Source organism: Dermacentor albipictus, chromosome 3, assembly GCF_038994185.2.
Source record: "Dermacentor albipictus isolate Rhodes 1998 colony chromosome 3, USDA_Dalb.pri_finalv2, whole genome shotgun sequence".
In the NCBI taxonomy this organism is placed as follows: Eukaryota; Metazoa; Arthropoda; class Arachnida; order Ixodida; family Ixodidae; genus Dermacentor; species Dermacentor albipictus.
In genome coordinates this window covers 26895037-26913518 of record NC_091823.1, presented here as the reverse complement: position 1 = coordinate 26913518, position 18482 = coordinate 26895037, and the positions used below count along the sequence as shown (strand labels likewise).

The following is an 18482-nucleotide window of genomic DNA, read 5'->3' as shown; positions in this document are numbered from 1 at the left end:
CTTCGTCCTTCTGCCTTTAAATGGCTTTCTAACTTTGCGAGCCGATCATTTTAAACAATGTACTGCGTTATAAATAAATAAATAAATTTATCCGATGCCCGGATTCGAACAGATGATACCTAGCAGAGGAGTCGGATATAGAAACAATTATGCCATGTACGTGCACGTCGACGAGTGGCAAGGACCCTAAAGAATTTCCCACGGACAAGCCATGCAGCACATTTCGATTTGGTCACCTCAACAGGCACAACCACTGCAATTAGTAGCGATTATGCATGTTCGCAGAGTTTTATTGTGTTCTTCATTTACAAAAGTATAAATTGGCCCACGGGCAAGCCATGCAGTGCATTGAGACACTCGGCGCATTACGATTTGGCCATCTTGGCAGGCAAAACTGCTGCACTTAGTAGTGATTATGCATTTTCACAGTCTTATTGCCTTCTGCATTTACATAAGTATAAATTACTTCGAAATTTAGGCCAATCAAGGCAGATAAAGCAAAGTAAACAAGCACAAAAACGTCTGATGCCACAAGCACGAAGATTAGACAAAGTCATGTACTATCATTTCCATAGTAGCTTAGTTATCGCTGTACCAGAACTCCCTCTATTAATTTTGTAGAAAACTATGGATGAACCTTGAGGCAGCGGGTCAAATGTGGTGCCAGTGCTTGTACCTGACCTGGAGTTATTCACTGTATTCTTGTGCACTGTGCAGACGATGGTTACGCCACTACAGTATGAAATACAGAATTAAAACAAAACATACGTATTTGTTATTATTAATGTTACATCTGCTGGGCACTTTCCCAAACATACATAGCTTCTAGAGAAAATGAGATCCTAGACACTATACCATGCTTTGCTGGGAGGCGTTGGGGCTTCACCAAAGCCTGAAAGGCTTTGCCAGAGTGATATCATAAGAAGCCAACAAACACCGACATGAAGGACAACATAGGGGAAATCACTTGTGCTTAATAAATGAAATAAAGAAACGATAAATTAATGTAAATTAAAGTGGATGAAAAACCAACTTGCCGCAGGTGGGAACCGAACCCACAACCTTCGCATTCGGTACCCACCTGCGGAACCCACAACTGGGTTCGGTTCCCACCTGCGGCAAGTTGTTTTTTCATCCACTTTAATTTAAATTAATTTATCGTTTCTTTATTTCATTTATTAAGCACAAGTAATTTCCCTATGTTGTCCTTCGTGTCGGTGTTTGTTGGCTTCCTATGATATTAATAAAAATTGGGCCCCTCGGCTAACTCCCTTTCCTCTCGTTCTTTGCCAGAGTGAGTGACTTTGAAACCAAAAGTATTTTACAGCGTGCACCTGTACATAGTCTGCGCAGCATAAATATTCAATGTTTAGGCATGTATAGTCCCTGGATTGTAGTCCTGAAAGTACCATATTTATTTGAATATAAGGCGAAGCTCTTTCCTAGAATTCTTAGCCTCTAACTCACCTCCCACCGTATATGCAAATTTTGCTTTTAGGTATGGCTTCACAGCATCGTGGTTCAAGCTGCCATGAAGCTGCACCTTAAGGCAAAATTTGCATATACAGTGCACTTTGTATGTTGAAGCTCCCTACCCCTCTATTTTATGATTGCAATATTGTGTTTTGGCTGTACTAGTAATTAAGTATTTCAAGCAATCCGTGCTGAGTCTGAATAATCTGTCTGCTACTCTATGTCATTTTGTATTTCGGTGCATAATATCTTGGGTTCGTCAGCTGAAAAGCAGCCTTGCCTTATAATCACGACCACCTTATAACCAAATTAATAAGGTATGCTACTTGTTGCTCAGTCTGCTTGTATCATACTCATGTGGGGGCAGTATATTTGCTTTCATAGCGTCGATATTACTGTGCAGGCTGCCATGACTCTTTTGATGTACGTAATAGTGCCTCCTCGTTAAGTGCAGATTGCTGCTGAAGAAGCGAAGTCTAGAGCTACTCACGCGGCTGCATTTACAATGAACTACGAGGAGTCAGCTCCTGCAGCTTACACTGTGACTGTGCTGTGTATTTTGCACAGGCCTGGCATTTTTTTTCAGTTTTGCTATCAAAAACATCTACTTTTGCAAGCCTTTTGTGACACATCCTCTTGATTTTTAAACAAGAAATTTTGCACGGAGGCTGTTCTGTATCTACACTACCTTAATGCGTTTTACATGGTCCAATATTTCGTTGAAGTTGGCCTTGAATGCTGATAATAGTTGAAGCATCCTGTCGAAGGGTAGTGTTGTAACAAATGGGGCATACGGGACATTTTGCAGCTAGAGCAAATGTGTCAGGCACTGTACAGGTTACTAGGAAGGTTGTTGAAGGTGCAGAGGCCCTACTAGACAGGTAATTAGAAAGTTGTTGTAAATGAAGGGAGTCAAGAGGTAAGCAGAAGGCTACCAAGAGCATCAGAAGGGAGTGTTGTGGCAAAGCACACTGTTTTAACAAGCTCTTAACTGTTGTACGTTCATTCTGTTGTGCAATAATGCAATGAAGCTGCATATTATTGAGGAGCATGTTAAGACCTGCTGTAATTGCAGCTTTGATGTGTTAGTTGCATTTAATAACCTAATGATCACTAAGTAACTTAATGATAATTCAACTTGTTATCTGCTCCCTGACAGCTCAAGAACCTGAATGGCATTTTTGGCTTGAAAGTGCAAGTTGCCATTGGAGAACGCCTTATTGCTGGAATAGCTGTGAGTATTGTGACTTACCTTGTGTATGTCATGTTTACACATTATGTTGTGCATATCCTGTTCTTATCCAGCTTATAAAATGGGAAGCTTTTATCTTAATGCTGTCTTGTCATAATTATGCTGTGTGAGAAAAATAAGTTGTGTTGTGGTTGCCATCACGCATTAATGTGCACAATGTCAGTGGAGGAGCTTCGTGGCATGATAACCTTGGGCTCACTGATATGCTTTCTTTTGACGTTGCATGCTAACACTAGTTTTATTCTGGTATCTCGCAGCCAGTGAGCGGTGTATATTTTATGTATAAGAAATTAAAATACACTTCCTTATAGCACCTGTGTGGGCAGAACATTAAACATGTAGCAGTGGAGAGCTTTCTTTGTGCATTAAAATTTGGTCTATATTCTTGTGAACCACCTTTCAGTACTTCAATTATGTACTGTGGTGTAATTAAGACACACAAGGCAGTCAACTGGAGTATTAACAGCAGCAGTATGGATGCTGAGGTTTCTAAACAGTAAGAAAAGAACCCAGCATTTTTTTCTAGTTGTTTCATTATATTTATTCTTCATTGTGTATGGGGTGCCTTTACAAGTTTCACATGATATTTGCATCTTCTTGTATTTTCAGGCATGCATGTCATTGCCTTCCTTTGCTCTCTTTTTGGTGTGCTACTATGATAAACTCAATGTCCATTTTTCAGACTGGAACTGGTGCATGCCTCACAGCGATACCACTGCCTTCTTTACCCATTCCAAACCTACGTAGTCGTCATCAGGTATGCCATTTTTTAAAAAAAATCTGGCTTACTTGCTCAACTGAAACCTGTGCAAGTGATTGTTTACAGCTGTGTGCATTGGACAGCTACTTCAGAACACAAAATCTTTTGTAATGTTTCAAACTGTGGGACACAATGATTCAGCATTTTATTGAGCCAAATGCAGTGAGAGTGCAGACACCAACTGCTATGCCATGAGTGTTTTGTTACTCATAGCCTCTTGAGAGAATAAGTTTATACTAATAAAATGATGAGCATAGCATGTACTGCCATCAGTGTCCCGTGTCACGAACCACTTCTTGGAAGGAGCTGACATGTCTTATGGCAAAAGAAAATGTTGGCGATAGCTAAGCTTAGTCAATCCTTGTTTTCTTTCTTTTACTGTTGAAGTTGATATTTGTGCTAAAGTCATCTGCAACAACCGAGGTTTAGATATTGTTTTACTCTAGTAAAGCAGTTCATGTGCATTATGCAATATGTGCATTTCCTCACATATTGAATTTTGTTGTTATGGAGGTTGTGTATGGGTTAGGGTTGGGCGAATACTACATAGACATGTAAGGGCCACATCCCCAATTTGGCAGCCCAAAATTCTGAAAAAAAAAAAAAGGATTTCAAATGGAGTTGCAATCGTGTTCAATGCCCTGATGCCGCACGGACACATTGGAGAATTTTTGCACGCTTGCATACTTCCGCGTGCCACTGCTAGGGCGAGAGCTGAGTGTTGACTTCTGGTGCCATAGTACATCCGTGGATCCGAGGTGTGCACAAGTCGCCGGCTAAGTTGACACCATTTGACCAAAAGATTCGGTCCCATGATAGGGCTGCACCTCGTCGAAATGGTGAAAAAAAAAAAAAAGAAAGCTGTGGCCCTCACATGAGTCTATGTATACCGTATTTGAAGTTTTTGTAGATTTAATCAAATGTTACGCTATTCGGTATTCACTTTGAATGGAATTTCAGTTCTCGGAAATTTCAAGTAATTTGGAACGAACAAATATCAATTTGAAAACTTAGTCATCAGTTTCGGTTTTGACGAGCAAGTCAGATTGCCATTGACATGGCTCCAATTAACCAAGACACGGCAAAAACAAAGTCACCACTGTGCCACCATGCTGCCAACTGATTTTTCAATGATTAAAGTTCCAGATTTAGTATGGTATCTAAATTAATTTTCCTGATATCATTCGGGGAAAAAATGAGCAGCATGCACTTTTTTAAAAACTTGTCCACTGCAGAACTTTTTAATAGAATAAATAGGCATATTGTTAACCATTATTTACCTTCAGATGCAACACACAGGTGGCAGCAAACTTGGAACAACAGAACCTTTACAAGCAACATGTTGTGTTTAAGTTAGTTAGTTTTTCAATGACATTGTTTTTGCTGATTTTGCCTGCTTCAGCAACTTCTGTGTACGTTTGTTGAAGGAACGTGCTAGCTTTTTAATCCTTTTACCTTCAGAATACTCCTAACAGAAAGTTCGGAGACTGATGAGTAAAGCTCTCTTAAACCAAATTTACTTTTCGTAAAGGCTGATGCAACTTTTGTAAAATTTTAAAGCGAGCCAAAATTAATAAAATTTATGAAAGATTCAGGATTGTTGGCAGCTGTGGTGCAAGTGATGCTTTTTCTTTACTTATGCTTTATAGCCTGTGTTTGTATTTTCATACCTGTTTATTCATTTCAAATGCCCATAGGATCAAACAGCATTGAAGCAGAATGGAAAATCCACCGGTGACTCGGATACCAGTGATGATGAGCGGGTCACTTGTGACAAAAGCCAACAAGCAAAATACGATGCTTGCGTTGTGGAGGTGCGGCCTTCCTGTTCCATCATAATCTTTCGCCTTAGCATTGCAGAAGCCCCGAAGGCTTTCTTTTTGTTGTCTACACATACCAATCACATATAGCTGTCATAACAAATTACAACCATGTTGAACATTGTTGTAATACACAGTTGACATGCACATACACAGTGGCGTAGCAACAGGGGGGGCCGGGGGGCCGTGGGCCCCGGGTGCAAGGGGCCAATGAGGGGGGAGGGGGGTGTCATATACGCCTGAAGACACACCTCTTTCCGCCGGCTACACCCGGGGAGGGGGGTGACAGAAGACCTATGGGCCCCGGGTGCCAGATGACCTTGCTACGCCACTGCACATACACATCTACTGACGGTAGTGTTTTAAATAAAACAAATTTGTCCAGAAAGCTCAGTCATTGTTTCATGCTTCATGCTTATCTTGGTCCTCCACAGTAATAGCTAGGCACATAGTTTGCCAAGTATTGATGAATACCTCTTTAGAAAGACTTGTTCACGGCAATTTTAAGCACGTATTCCGTACATTTTCCATGGCTAATGGCATGAAGTTTCTACTTTTTCTAAAGAGACAGCTTACAACTGTGGCAGATGTACTTCAGCGTGCAAGCTCTCTTATTCTGATTGTGTTACAGCATTTAGTGTGCGCAACCTGTTTTGTTTTTCAATTGAGAGCTGTTATAAATTTTGCTGTAACCTTTTGAGTTAAGAGGCAGAAGATAGGTGAAGCTTTATTGAGCTTTTGAATAGGTAATAGAAGAGGTGCCAAAATAGACATGAAATCCAAAATGTCTTGTACTGTTTTAAGCTGCGCATGAAAGCTTTATTTAATAGCATGAAATAACTACAGTTAATGTTAGGCAATAGTTTTTTTCTTTTCACAAAGACTTGCCATATGGCAAAACTCATTACATGCATGATATATGGCCTGTGTTGTGTATGAATTAAGGGTGTGCAAATAATCTAAATTTAAAATGCAAATTGAATAGTCCATTCTGTTCAATTTGTATTCGATCAAATAATTCACCATTTGAAGTTCCAATATTCATTTCTTTTGAACTTTATAATGGATATAAATACTTATTGGAGTCCCGAGAATGGCAGAATGATGGATGTTAAAATTGTTTCAAGTGATTCACTGAAGGATAGATGTGGTTGTTGTGCAGGGGCATTACTTCTTCAGTGAGTGTACTGGATAGATAACTTTTACTTGGTAATTTCCAGTCATTCAATAAGAATGGCTTGCTTTTAGACAGCCTATGTATGAATTTGTACAGATTTATTATTTGGCTAGTCTTACTATGTTTGCATCCCTTGAAACGATTTTCACGATATTGTTCAAATGTACTGAGTCGTTAGGGTAGGTCCTTCTGATCACTAAGTAATGCATTTAGGTGCTCCATGTAAGGTAACATGTGAGCAGAGTGGCTGCAGCGCATCTGGTTGTTGGTATCCAATCAGTGCCAGCATTTACACGTTTGCGGCAGTCACTCATGCTAGAGGATTACTACCACAATAGAGTTAGCTTGACCGGTATTCAGGCATTGCAAACTTTTCTTCTTCTGGTGCGTTGCTGGTTTTAAACATGAGCCAGTAGTGGGGTGCAGCTTAAGAGAGGAGAAGAGGAGTTAGAAAATGATGGAATAGATCAACTGAAGGGACGTACAAGTAAACCCCTGTGCTCTTAACTGTGCTTGGTGGTTCCACAGTCACTGATCACGTCCTGGTCACCAGTAACTGTGGAACCACCAAGCACAGCTAAGAGCACAGGGGTTTATTTGTACATCCCTTCGCAGGTAAACGCATACGCAAGCGGACTTGGCCACTGGGAGTTTTACCAGATGAGCGGAGGCTCAAACGTGAATGTCCTGCACGGTGCAGCCACCTGATGGCACAGAGCTCAACCAGACAAACGTAGAGCTAATATAGCAGCAACCAAGTGTACTCTACTTTGCTGCTGGTGCAAATTTTCAGCAGGAGTGTAATCATGAACACGTCTTTTTAAATGTTTAAAATCATTTACACTTGGTTACAGCAATATTGATCGATTGAGACCTTAACCAACAAAGTGTAAGAGTGGGGCTGAAAATTAATATCAAGAAGACAAAAGTTAATGTTCAATAGCCTGGCAAGGGAACATGAATTCAGGATTGCCAGTCAGCCTCTAGAGTCTATACAGGAGTATGTTTATCTAGGTCCATATCTAGATGTTTATCTAGGCACCATATGGACTCTGTGCAAGCTTCATATTTGATGTCTATTCAGCTATGAGAAAATATTCTATATTCGATTCAATATTCGATGCTTGTTTACCTTGAATTTTCATATTTGATTCGATTAGAAAGTTTAACACTTTGCACACCCTTATTATGAATTCAGGTAGTGTTTATTGGTATGTACTTTGGTGGAATACCATAACAGCTTGTCCTAAAGTTGGCCATTATTGCTGGGTAGATGATAACAGTCAGTTTTAAGGGAAGTTCTTACAGGATTCGTCTTAATTATCGCTGTGTAATCTTGCCTATCTGTAGACATCATGGTGTGAGCAAAAGGAACTTCATGCCTTAGACCAGGATTGAAGCCTTTATGTTAATTACGTTCAGCAACTGAGCCATCATACGTTCCTGACTACATGGACTAGTGCTGTGTTCTGAGCATGTCAGGCATGTGAGGCAGCAGTAATGATTCCAGCATACAGTTATAGATGTGCAATTGAGAACATAAAATTTTATAATTTCTGCATAATTATGCAAATGTGAAGAAGCCATAGGAATCTCTACCATGGCTTTTTGACATTAACCTTCGGGCTAAAAACTTAAAGGATGAAATAGCCAGTATATTCGCATTATTGCCATGGTTGCTTTAGAAGATCAAGACATTTTCATTACTGAGCAAAATCCTGAAGTCTGAAGTGGACAAAACGTGAGGGTACAGTTAGCTGCTATCTATTTGGTGGCATTATGAAAAAGAATTGTGATGACGGCCGAACGAGTGACGTCACCAACAAGCTAATAGTGCAAAAGACTAAAGTGCTTGATAAATGATTCCAGCTCGCAACACCTTACGCGAAGCTATTTCAATTGCAGTTAGTGTTTGAGGGCTGTTCTTCATGCCTAAGCTTTCCATGCTTAACCCTTTCATGTGCTGTGTACACAATTGTGTATGCCAAGTTGGTGCATCTACGGCAAAATATTTATTCAAAATAATGATATTTAAAATGTGTTGCATACATCTTGAAACTCTTCTGATTATAATTGTACTGCAAGTTTTAATAAAGTCTGCAATATGTTCAGTAAAACAAGTGGGAAGTTAGCTGTATGTTCTTGCTTGGCACATGTTGTTGTATGTAATGGCTTCACTTTCATTGTTTTTCACAGTGTGATGCAACAAGCATAATTTTCAAGTGCCTGGATTGGTGCTTTTCAAGCCTGCTAGACATGAAATTGTTAATGTTCTCATATGTAAAGTTCCTGTAGTGAGCTTTTGCATGGAGTACGCATTCTGTAAGCTTGACAAAATGTGCTAAAAAATTAAAAATTCTTAATCTATTCTGCAGTTGTACGCTTTTTATGATTCTGAAGATGCAATAAATGCAGTAAAGGTAAGTTTTCAATCAGAATAATTAATTGGCACCTGAAAGGGTTCATCTTACTGTCACTGTTTCAGTGGACACCGAGACGCATATTTTTATTTTCTCTTGCTATATTTAGAAAACTTAGACATATATGACTAGCAGAACAGCGTTGTAGCAGGAACATACCGGTGGAGCACTATAAGGTTATGCTAATCCACGAATCGATGCTTATTTATGACCTGATTTACCCTACCTTTACGCCTGTTTTGCAGCACATTAAGAATTGTATGTTTCGTCTCATTTTAGTCACTCTGTGTTTTGCTGTACTCTTGTCTTAGCATCCTGCTTAGCCGAAGTGCTCAGTTCGGCAACTTCCTGGTCCGTTAATCTCAGTAGTTACCAATTACTAGAACATTCTCTTGCCTCTTACACATGTGCAGCTGGATGATGCTGAGGACGCTATGAGTATTCTGAGAGAGCCGCACATGCCTGAAGGATTTGCTATGTGCAACACGGAGGTTGTGCCTGGCATGGATGGCTTTAGCTGCAACCTACAAGTGAGCATTCCTACATGCCTGTTTGCCTTTTGTCACTAAGGTGGGCCTCCTGCTATGTATCTGCATCTTTCCATGACAGCAGTAAACAGCCATTGTCTCTTTTCATGTACATTTAGTTATGCTTGAGATATATTTGGAGCTGAAGGAATAGCACAAACCGGCTCATTTTCGCCTAAGGACCATGCTTTGTTAGGGCTTACTTGTCCAGCTTCTGCAATACCACTTTTGTCTTGGACGCGTGAAAGAACACTGGACATATGTTGACTATCAACTGAATTTAATACATGTAAACAATTTATATATCCCACCACTTCACTTCTTTGCAACCCATGCCTACGCATACACAGCCTGCAATCATATATAAGGTGCCGAGAGTTTTAATTGGACTGTACAGCTTCAAATAAAAAATTCCTTTAGTAGTGCCATGTGTCAACCTTCCAAAAAGGCCACTTCGCATTCGCATAAGGCAGAAGTCTATGTAAAAAGTGGGGCTGTAAAAGATGGATTAGTACCAACTTGCCCAATTTGCAATCCTAATAGACTTGCTTGTGAATGCTGCTCCCTTAACCCTTTGTTGACGAGTGTTGCCTACAGGCGGCAGACCAGAAAAAAAAAAAAAATGTTGTTCTTGTCACGTTTCAGTATTGAGTACAAAGTTTCTGGCTAAATGTCTTTGGCCAACACTGAATGACAGGCAGCAAGCATCATTTGTTGATTTGGAGCAGGAACACTGGATAAGGAAGAAGTTTGGCACATGACTCGCTGTCTGCAAGGTCAGAGGAGACAGGCCAATGCAAGATTTCTAGCTGCAGCTGTGTTACACATGTGATGTGAAGCAAATGAAACGTCCACCTAAGGTTCGCATATGACGAGAGCTGTCTGTACAAATTAAATCGAAGCCTGAGGTGGCTTGAGTGAAGCCTACTTCCAGTTTCCTGCCTTGGGTTTTCTCCCTATTGCTAAAAATATTCCTGCAAGAAACGTTTTGTTTTTGTTGATTGTGCTCATTTTCGATGTGTTTTTCACATTTAGAAAGAAAATAAACATATTTTCTGTGTATTTATATCTCTCATCCTTAAATGGTTAAATTAAAATCAAAGGCAAGCAATAAATCGAGCTGAAGCAGCAGAATTGTGCTCTGAAAATGTCTCAAGTGTCATTATGCCTGAGAACAGAGCTTCACAGCCAAGATAATTATGCAAACATAGACCAAAATTGGCACAGCCTCTGTGAAAAATATTTAGTAGGAGCCTTATTACCATTTTATTTAATTGGTAGACAGTTGTATATATATAATCGCATACATTTGACCATGAAAAAGGAAGCACTTTGGCCAATTTGGTTGGATTTTACTGCATAATAATTCACTCAGGCAAATTTTTTACGTCACTTTGTTGGCAGCATTTGTGAGAGTGTGGCCCTCTTACTATTTGAGGGTACTTGCATGTGGCAGGGTATGATTTCCAAGATTGCTGGTGTGTGGCATTTGTGCAGCGTGTCCTAAATGCAGGTGACATATTGCGATTTGTTTTTTGGGGAGATCAGCTGTCTTCAAAGGGAGATGTGCTTTTTTTTTTCAGCACCTAGGTTATCTGTTGGTGCAGAACAAGTGCTGAGATGTTCCACAGCTGGCATTTATCACTCTAGCTAGGCTTAATATTGGTGTACCTTTAAGATATAAGGCGAGCCTAGGCTGCATTTCAGATGAGTGCAATTGAGTCTGTAAAATTGAAATAACCGTGCTTTCCAGTATATATTAGATTGTCGGCTATGCCAGGCTCCAGAATGTCAGTTTGACCAGCATTCTACTTGAAGTTGCTTCTGCAGCACCTTGATGTGATGTATTTAGCAAAACTTGTACAACTAATATTTGTACTGCTGAAGGCCAAATACATTGAAGTTGAACAGATCTTACACTTAGGCAACTTGTTGCATCCACTCACTTCATACTTAAGTTTCTGTGTAGTGCAAATACCATTTTTATTCCGTTTCTAAACATTTGCTTTGCATAAGAAGCATCTTTATCTGTTTCTCAGTATTGAGACTGTAATTTTTGGTGACAGGTCAGCGCATGATGCTCCTCTTGCACCAAGCTGTGACATAACTTATCATTTTCTTTTTTCACATGTGTGTAGCTGTTTATGCAAACATACCGAGCCAAGCTGTTTCCTGGTGTTCATCCAAGTCGAATATTGTCCCAACACTTTGACCATATTATTCAAGTAAGTATGCTGTGTGCAAACAAGGATTTTACCATGTTATTTTGTGTGGTGTGCCAACAATGAAAGCCAAAATTTTACTAATACCATTGGCATATTATGCTGTACACTAGCTGATTTTATAACTTGCAGATTGCTAATGCTCTAGTATGCAGGAATTTTTACTTCATTGCCGTGCACATGTGCAATTAATGAACAGTAATATTAATTGGTTTTATAGAAAGCCCAACCTGTTTTTGCTATCAGAATACCTGCTTAAGCCGTCTTTTATTGAGAGTAAGAACTAGCTAAACTATATTTGTACAGCATTAGACGAATTAGAACTGCATTTCTCTGTATAGCAGCATAACTGTGACAGTGTTCTTTCTTGCGAGTCACACCTACCAAGGCTAACTCAATTCTCTTGCAATGATTGTAGCTATCTTATGCTGCTAATATTTGTTTATTTGTCTCGTATTCTTGTGAAATGTGTTATGCTAGAATCAAAACTAACCTAAACTTGTTGACTTCTGTCTGATAATAGTATCGCACCTATCTTAAGCTGTAATGTTTTTTCCCTTCTTGTGTAGTTAGTGTTTTCTAGCTTTCTACTTGTACAGTGTCCCGTTACATAAGCTATACTTGGCTAGCCTGAAATTGATGAAGCTTAGGAAGAAGCTTGAGAAGTTTGTGTGATTTATTTTAATCGGTACTCTGTTATTCATGTCCCACTGTAGCATAGTGTTTAACTTTCTCTTTTCATTTCAGAGTCTTTTTGTAAAGCTTCGCAAATTGGTTCCATGTTGCTTGGCAAGCTTGACCTTTCATATTGAGCTTCCTGACCAAGATGAACTGCAGGTGAGATTAGCCATTAGTATTTCACAGATGGCATTGTCTGCATGTCGACTCTGTTGTTTGGCACATATTGCATTGTTGCACATATTGCACACACTATTGCATTGCACAGGGGGATTACATAGAAGTACAGAGCTTTACCTCTTTCCCTACCGCTAGAAATATGCTTATTTTCAGTGCTTTTATGTTCTATTGTTTTATTTTAAGACGTAGCAGTCACAACGTTTACAGTGATACATAAAAGTGTAGCCTAATCACTGATGTTTTGAATGGATGTAAAGCAGTAATAGTTGTTCAGACAGTTTTTGACAACTTTTATGTGAAACCTCAAAGAAGCATCTCAAGGGACATGAAGGAAAGTAATAATTTGCTATTTTTAGTACAAATACTGAGAGTAGAAAAAACGTGAATAATGTGATACTATATGCATCTGGCTGCTAGTTTCCAACTTGTAATTCAGACCATGCATAAAAAAAAAGTTATTAAGCAAATTTATTGGCATCAAAACTAGCCGTGGTGATGCCCGTGCTATGCAGGAAAGTAGTGGCTTTGCAAATGTGAAATTGGAGAAGTTTCTATTGTGCAGAAAACATTTGTTTTACTCATTGCTGCAGGCACCTGGTTCATTATTTACTGCATTTTTTAAGCTCTCGAAGCAATGGTTGTTAGGTCAGGGAGCAGGCAGAAGTGTCTTCATACATGATTTTTGCATTTGATCAGCTTATCTGTGCAAGCAAGCTGGTCTAGTGTGCATTCAACTGGTGCTGGAGCACCTACTTGCTTTGTTCAGTTCCTATATAGTACTGCACAGTAATGTGGAGTGCTGCACAATATTTTACAGTAATTAATAAGGGCACTTGTACAAGCGGTGTTCAATATGTAAGAGGTTAGACTGCTAGTCGAGCTTCGGTCGAAGGTCGGTCTGAAATCAACTGCGTGCTCTTATGTGTGTGAAAACTCCACATGATAGGAAGGATATCTCGTAATAATTTTTACATACGACGTCGAAATGTTCATAGATAAAAACAAACCCTGAGAGGTACAATAAAATTGCACTTCATATCGGTTGAACATAATTATCACAGTAAAACCCACTCATGGACATTTACCATTGTTTCAGACATCGTTAAAACTGCATAGACATTAGACTGGAAAATTGGACTGCCCGACAGAAGAATCTATGTCTTCACTGCTGCTGTCATTCAAAAATTAGGTTGCTCAGTCGACCAAAGGACATATTTTGTGTTGTTTTATTGAGGAAGTGTTAGGAGCACTGAAGATTCAGTGATAGCTCCACTCAAAGATTTATTTTTCCTCACTCCCCAGTCTGCCAAATATAGTCAAATGTAACAAATAGGTTAAGTTCAGTCGTTATTCCAGGTGGTGCAATAGCATTGCTAGTAGCAAAAATCCACCAATAATGTTTAACAAGTGGAAAAAACTGTCGATCAAATTGATTAATTTTTATAGGCCCAGTAACAGAACACCTAAGTAGGTTTCATTTATCAAGCACAAGTAATTTCCCCTATGTTGTCCTTGGTGTCGGTGTTTGTTGGCTTCTTATGATATGACTAATAAAAATCGGGCCCCTAGGTTAACCCCCTTTCTTCTCGCTAAGTAGATTAGAGTGGCACAGGGCCTTGATGTGAACATGTGAATTCATAGCTGGCAGTAAAGCCCCTGGATCGTGAAAAAGTGGCGAAATGCTTTTATCTTGCTGCTGAGCTATGTGACTAGAAGGTCATTTCAGTGTGCCCCTGGTTTGGGCCCAGAGGAGCTGGTAGACGACATGCACCTTACGTGCATCACTCTCCATTCTGTGAGGAGATGTCAGTGACGTGGTTTGTAAGCTTTGTGAGCTTCTCCTGAGCACAAGAATGATATAGTGACTTGTTGAATGCGCAAAAAAACCACGTAACCGAGACATGGCCTTTGATATAATATGGCTTTGATATGGCGATAATAGTGTTCGCAGTAGCTGGGTTCTTCTCCGTTTGTTCATGTAAAGGGAGAGGAGCAAATTATTTTTTAAAATATTCCAAACTCGTGAATTGGCCACCTAATGTCACACAGCCACATAATGTAACGTGACTCATAGGGCATGCACAAATAAATGTATTTTCTCTTGGCACAAACCAGGAGGGACTGCCACCAGTTGCTGCTACTTTTGTCTAGCAGTGCCCTGCAGCGCAATCTTGTGATTGTCACTACTATTATTGCTTGGGTTATGTGTGTGCCTAGTGAGAACAGGCAGTGGCGTTAGTGGGCTGTGTTGGCCTAGACCAAGCTGTGGGAGTTGCACATTTCTACTTCATTGCCTACACTAAGAAATCTGAGTTCATTGATGATTACAGTGCGGCTGCCTGTGTCCTTGGTGGTCAGTGGCCTTCATGCTCAGTTATGCGAGTGCTGAAAAAAAAAAAATGAAAACAAGTTTCCACAGTAGCGTGCTGCTTGTTCTGTTGGATTGTGAATGAAACGGCAGTTGTTGACCTCTATAAATTTTGATAAGCAGAGCGTATACATGGAAATGATTGGAAAGCACATAATCATCTGCTCTGTGGTTACATGCTTCACTAGCTCATGAGTTGGAGAAATTTTGCAAGGAGGGTGGGCATAGGGATAGTGGTTAAAAATGTAAGCATACTGTAATGTTATGCAGTGCTTAATAAAACAAAATGTTGTATTAAAGAAAAGTTGCTGGATATAAAGTACCAGAAGTGCTACATGCTGATATTGTACCACATATTCCAAATTTGGGATAATAACCCAAGTGCTTCCCTTTAAATGATGTGCTCTCCTCACTTTGGTAATGCTCCTTGTGGAAATCTGAGCTACAATATTGTAACTGGGTACTCCCAGAATTTATTTGAAAGTTGTGCATTGGAGACATGTTTCTAATGAAATGCCGTGCCACTTAAATTTCCAAGGAGCATTGTTAAGAAGTCTCTGCATCTGTTGGGCTGTCGTACAGTTGGTGGAGTTGAGAACGAGGTCTGAGTCGAGGTGCGTTTGTGAAATTGGGGACTGTCGGTGGCTACACTGTCTTTAGCCTGATGTCGAATGCTAGTACGGTGGAACTGACTAGCGCGACTTGTGCATCTTGCTCTAAAATGACAGAGAGGTGTGCTTCCTGCTGCCATTGCTGCCAACTTCACGTTCCGCATCTGTGTATCCTTGGCAGTAATGTCACTGGCTATCACGAGACTGTGCTGCAGTTTTCTTTGGTCATGAGTTCATGTGTGCCTTTTTATTGCTTGGAGCCCCGTGTGTGTGCCACTTCTCCCGTGTGTGTCTCACAGTTGTTGGCGTCACTCACAAAATTGTCTGCTTTTGGTGTGTGCGTCCATCAGGTGGCTGTTGTGGGGACTGCTGTCAGCTTGGATGACCATGCCGCGGAAGCTCAGACGATCACCAAACCCAAGCCTGTGTCAGGTGTGTACCCCAACCCCCAATTCTGTCTGCTTGTGTCTGCCAACAGCATCTGTTTTTCGCCTGCAGCTGCTTCCACTTGCAGCATTTAAAAAAAAAAAGTGGTGGCCACATATATGACCAGTAATGCAGTCCCTACTTAAGGTGATTGTCATAAAAAAAAATGCCACTGAGTAGAAAAGTTTCCTTCGAGTGGGATGCAACCTCATGACTTCCTAGTTGTGAGGCAGGAGCACTAACCACGGCACTACAGTACTCTTATAAAGGTGATGAAAAATAGTGGAAGCCTTTTATGCAGCTCGACGCACATGGCATGAGGCAATTAGACACACCACTTTGTGTGTGCTTCGTGGAGTATTAGTCCGGAGTTACAAGCATTGCAACGCTATAATACGCTACCGTGAAAAGGCCGATGCGATAAGACTTGCCACTTAGTACATGCTGTATGAAGCACTAGAGTCTATTGCTTGAAGCGCTGGTATGCTATGTGTGACAAGGAAAAGGTAGACGGAATGAGATTCACAGCTTTCTGCATGCCTCAACTGTATTGGCAAAGATATTGGCAAAAAATATTGGCTCCTAAAGTATTGGTGCTATCCTGGTGGACAGCATGCGGTGGACGGCTAGGCCCATGGCACCCTGAACTGAGGATGCCGGCAGCTTAGGACGAAGATAACGTCTGCTATTTTGATTAATAAAGTTTATTACTACTACTGCTACTATGTAACTTAAAGCCTTGGGCTCCGGTGCTATGAACTATGCCTATGTGATGTGGGTTTGAAATAACTCTTTTTATTAGCATACAGACTTCGCCTTGTGACCGTGATGGTGGTAGCTGACTGGAAGGTGTTTTCTCTATGCATGCAGTCTCCATGGAAGCAGAGCAGGAACTCATATTTAGAATGGATGAGGAGAAACACACAGACCAAGTGCCATCTCTTAGTGAGTATTGCAATACTTTTTTTTTCATTTTCAGGCTAGCCAAGGTCATTCTCATGCCATTGCGAACTTTCGTTCCAAATGGTAGGAACCACCACAGAACTAGTTCAGGAACGTTGGATAGGAAGTGTAACATTTGTGATTTGGCTCAGAAGTAATACAGTATGCAAAAAAGAGGTGAGGCGTGCAGATAGGACACAAGAGTAGAGAAGTGGACAGCACGAACGCGTTTGTGTTGTCCACTTCTCTACTCTTGTGTCCTGTCTGCATGCGTCACCTCTTTTTTGCATAATGAATCCTTACCAACTAGCTCAGCTTTCTGTCGTTCTAAGTAATACAGAATGAAAAATAAGTGAAATTTTCATATTTTGTTGGAACTATTTTGGGACATCATGGAGAATGGTAGATAGATTCCTAGTTTAACTGTCATCCAGGTCGCATGCTTATTAATGTAGTATTGACATGACATTTCCTACTTTTCATTTTCTGCATTAAATGAAGGCCCCAGACCTCGAAACCCGAGGAAAAGCTTTGGAAAGCCTCGGAGAGCCCTAAATAATTATGCAAACCAGTTTCAACTTCGTTTCCTAGGAGATGCATGTGTCTTGATGGTTTGACACAGAAAATGTTCACGTAAGAGCAGAACATTGTGACGTTCTGGTACTTGCTCAGTCTCGCTCGATGGTCTGCTGTGCTGCTACTCATTGCATGGCCTGATGCAGCAGCATAGCAAGTTATCAAGCAGGCTGGAGTGAGTGCAAAAAACATCACAATGTCCTGCTTTTACATGACCACTTCCTGTGTCATGAAGCCGCGACAGATGCATCTCTTAGGAAACGAAACCGAAACTGGTTTGCAGAATTATTTAGGGCACTCTGAGGCTTGCCAGAGCTTCTCCTCTGGTTTCGAGATCCAGGACCTTAATTTAATGCAAAAAATGAAAAGTAAGCACCCCTTTTAAGCAGCATGTTCACTAGCTATCTGTGTGCTCTTGCCTGTCTTTTTTTCTATCCCCTTTTCTCCTTACAGGGTAGCTAACTGTCTGATTTATCACCCAGTCTTTCTCTGTAGTTCCCACTCTGTCTCATCCAAAGCCAGGAGTCACAGCTAGTGCATTTACACCTTGGCAACTGTTTAGCTTATGACAAAGATGTTAATTTTTCTTTAATGTTGGAAATTTGCAAATGTGCTCTGCAATCTCATTCATTACACACAATATTATTTAGACTTCATGTCATCGTGTCACAGCATTGTTGAACATTTTTCACTTCCACAGGTCAAAAGCACAGCAGAATTCCAAGGCTTTCCAATTTGAGATACCAGGTAGGTTAATCTTCAGTGGCATACTGCTTACAACTAATTGATGCAGGAAAAAAAAGAAAATTTTTGTTCTTTGTTGGTGTTGTGCTATGAATACATTAAGGCATGCAGTCTTAATTATAGGGAATAAAAAGATGCTTCCAGTTCAAGCTCATAAAATGGAGGAACTGATTTGCTTTTTTGAGAGTGGGTGTAATGGAACGCTGTCAAACGTTTTTTTTTTTTTTTTGTTAAGGAATGTATGCTTACAGTCCACATCTATTAGAACGGATCCACATGCGACATACCTGCGGATACAACAGACCT

General features: G+C 40.3%; 1 protein-coding gene across 2 annotated transcripts in view; it reads left to right on the top strand.

Moving 5' to 3' along the window:
* Positions 1-18482, top strand: part of LOC139057311 (C2 domain-containing protein 5) — a 59385-nt gene that overhangs the window by 31794 nt on the left and 9109 nt on the right. For both annotated transcript variants that reach the window (XM_070535262.1, XM_070535261.1), the window contains 9 exons: positions 2633-2707; positions 3408-3482; positions 5183-5299; positions 9316-9432; positions 11568-11654; positions 12399-12488; positions 15839-15920; positions 16785-16859; positions 18133-18179. In XM_070535262.1, the coding sequence (XP_070391363.1) occupies positions 2633-2707; positions 3408-3482; positions 5183-5299; positions 9316-9432; positions 11568-11654; positions 12399-12488; positions 15839-15920; positions 16785-16859; positions 18133-18179 (765 nt within the window). The remainder of the gene's footprint in view (positions 1-2632; positions 2708-3407; positions 3483-5182; positions 5300-9315; positions 9433-11567; positions 11655-12398; positions 12489-15838; positions 15921-16784; positions 16860-18132; positions 18180-18482) is intronic.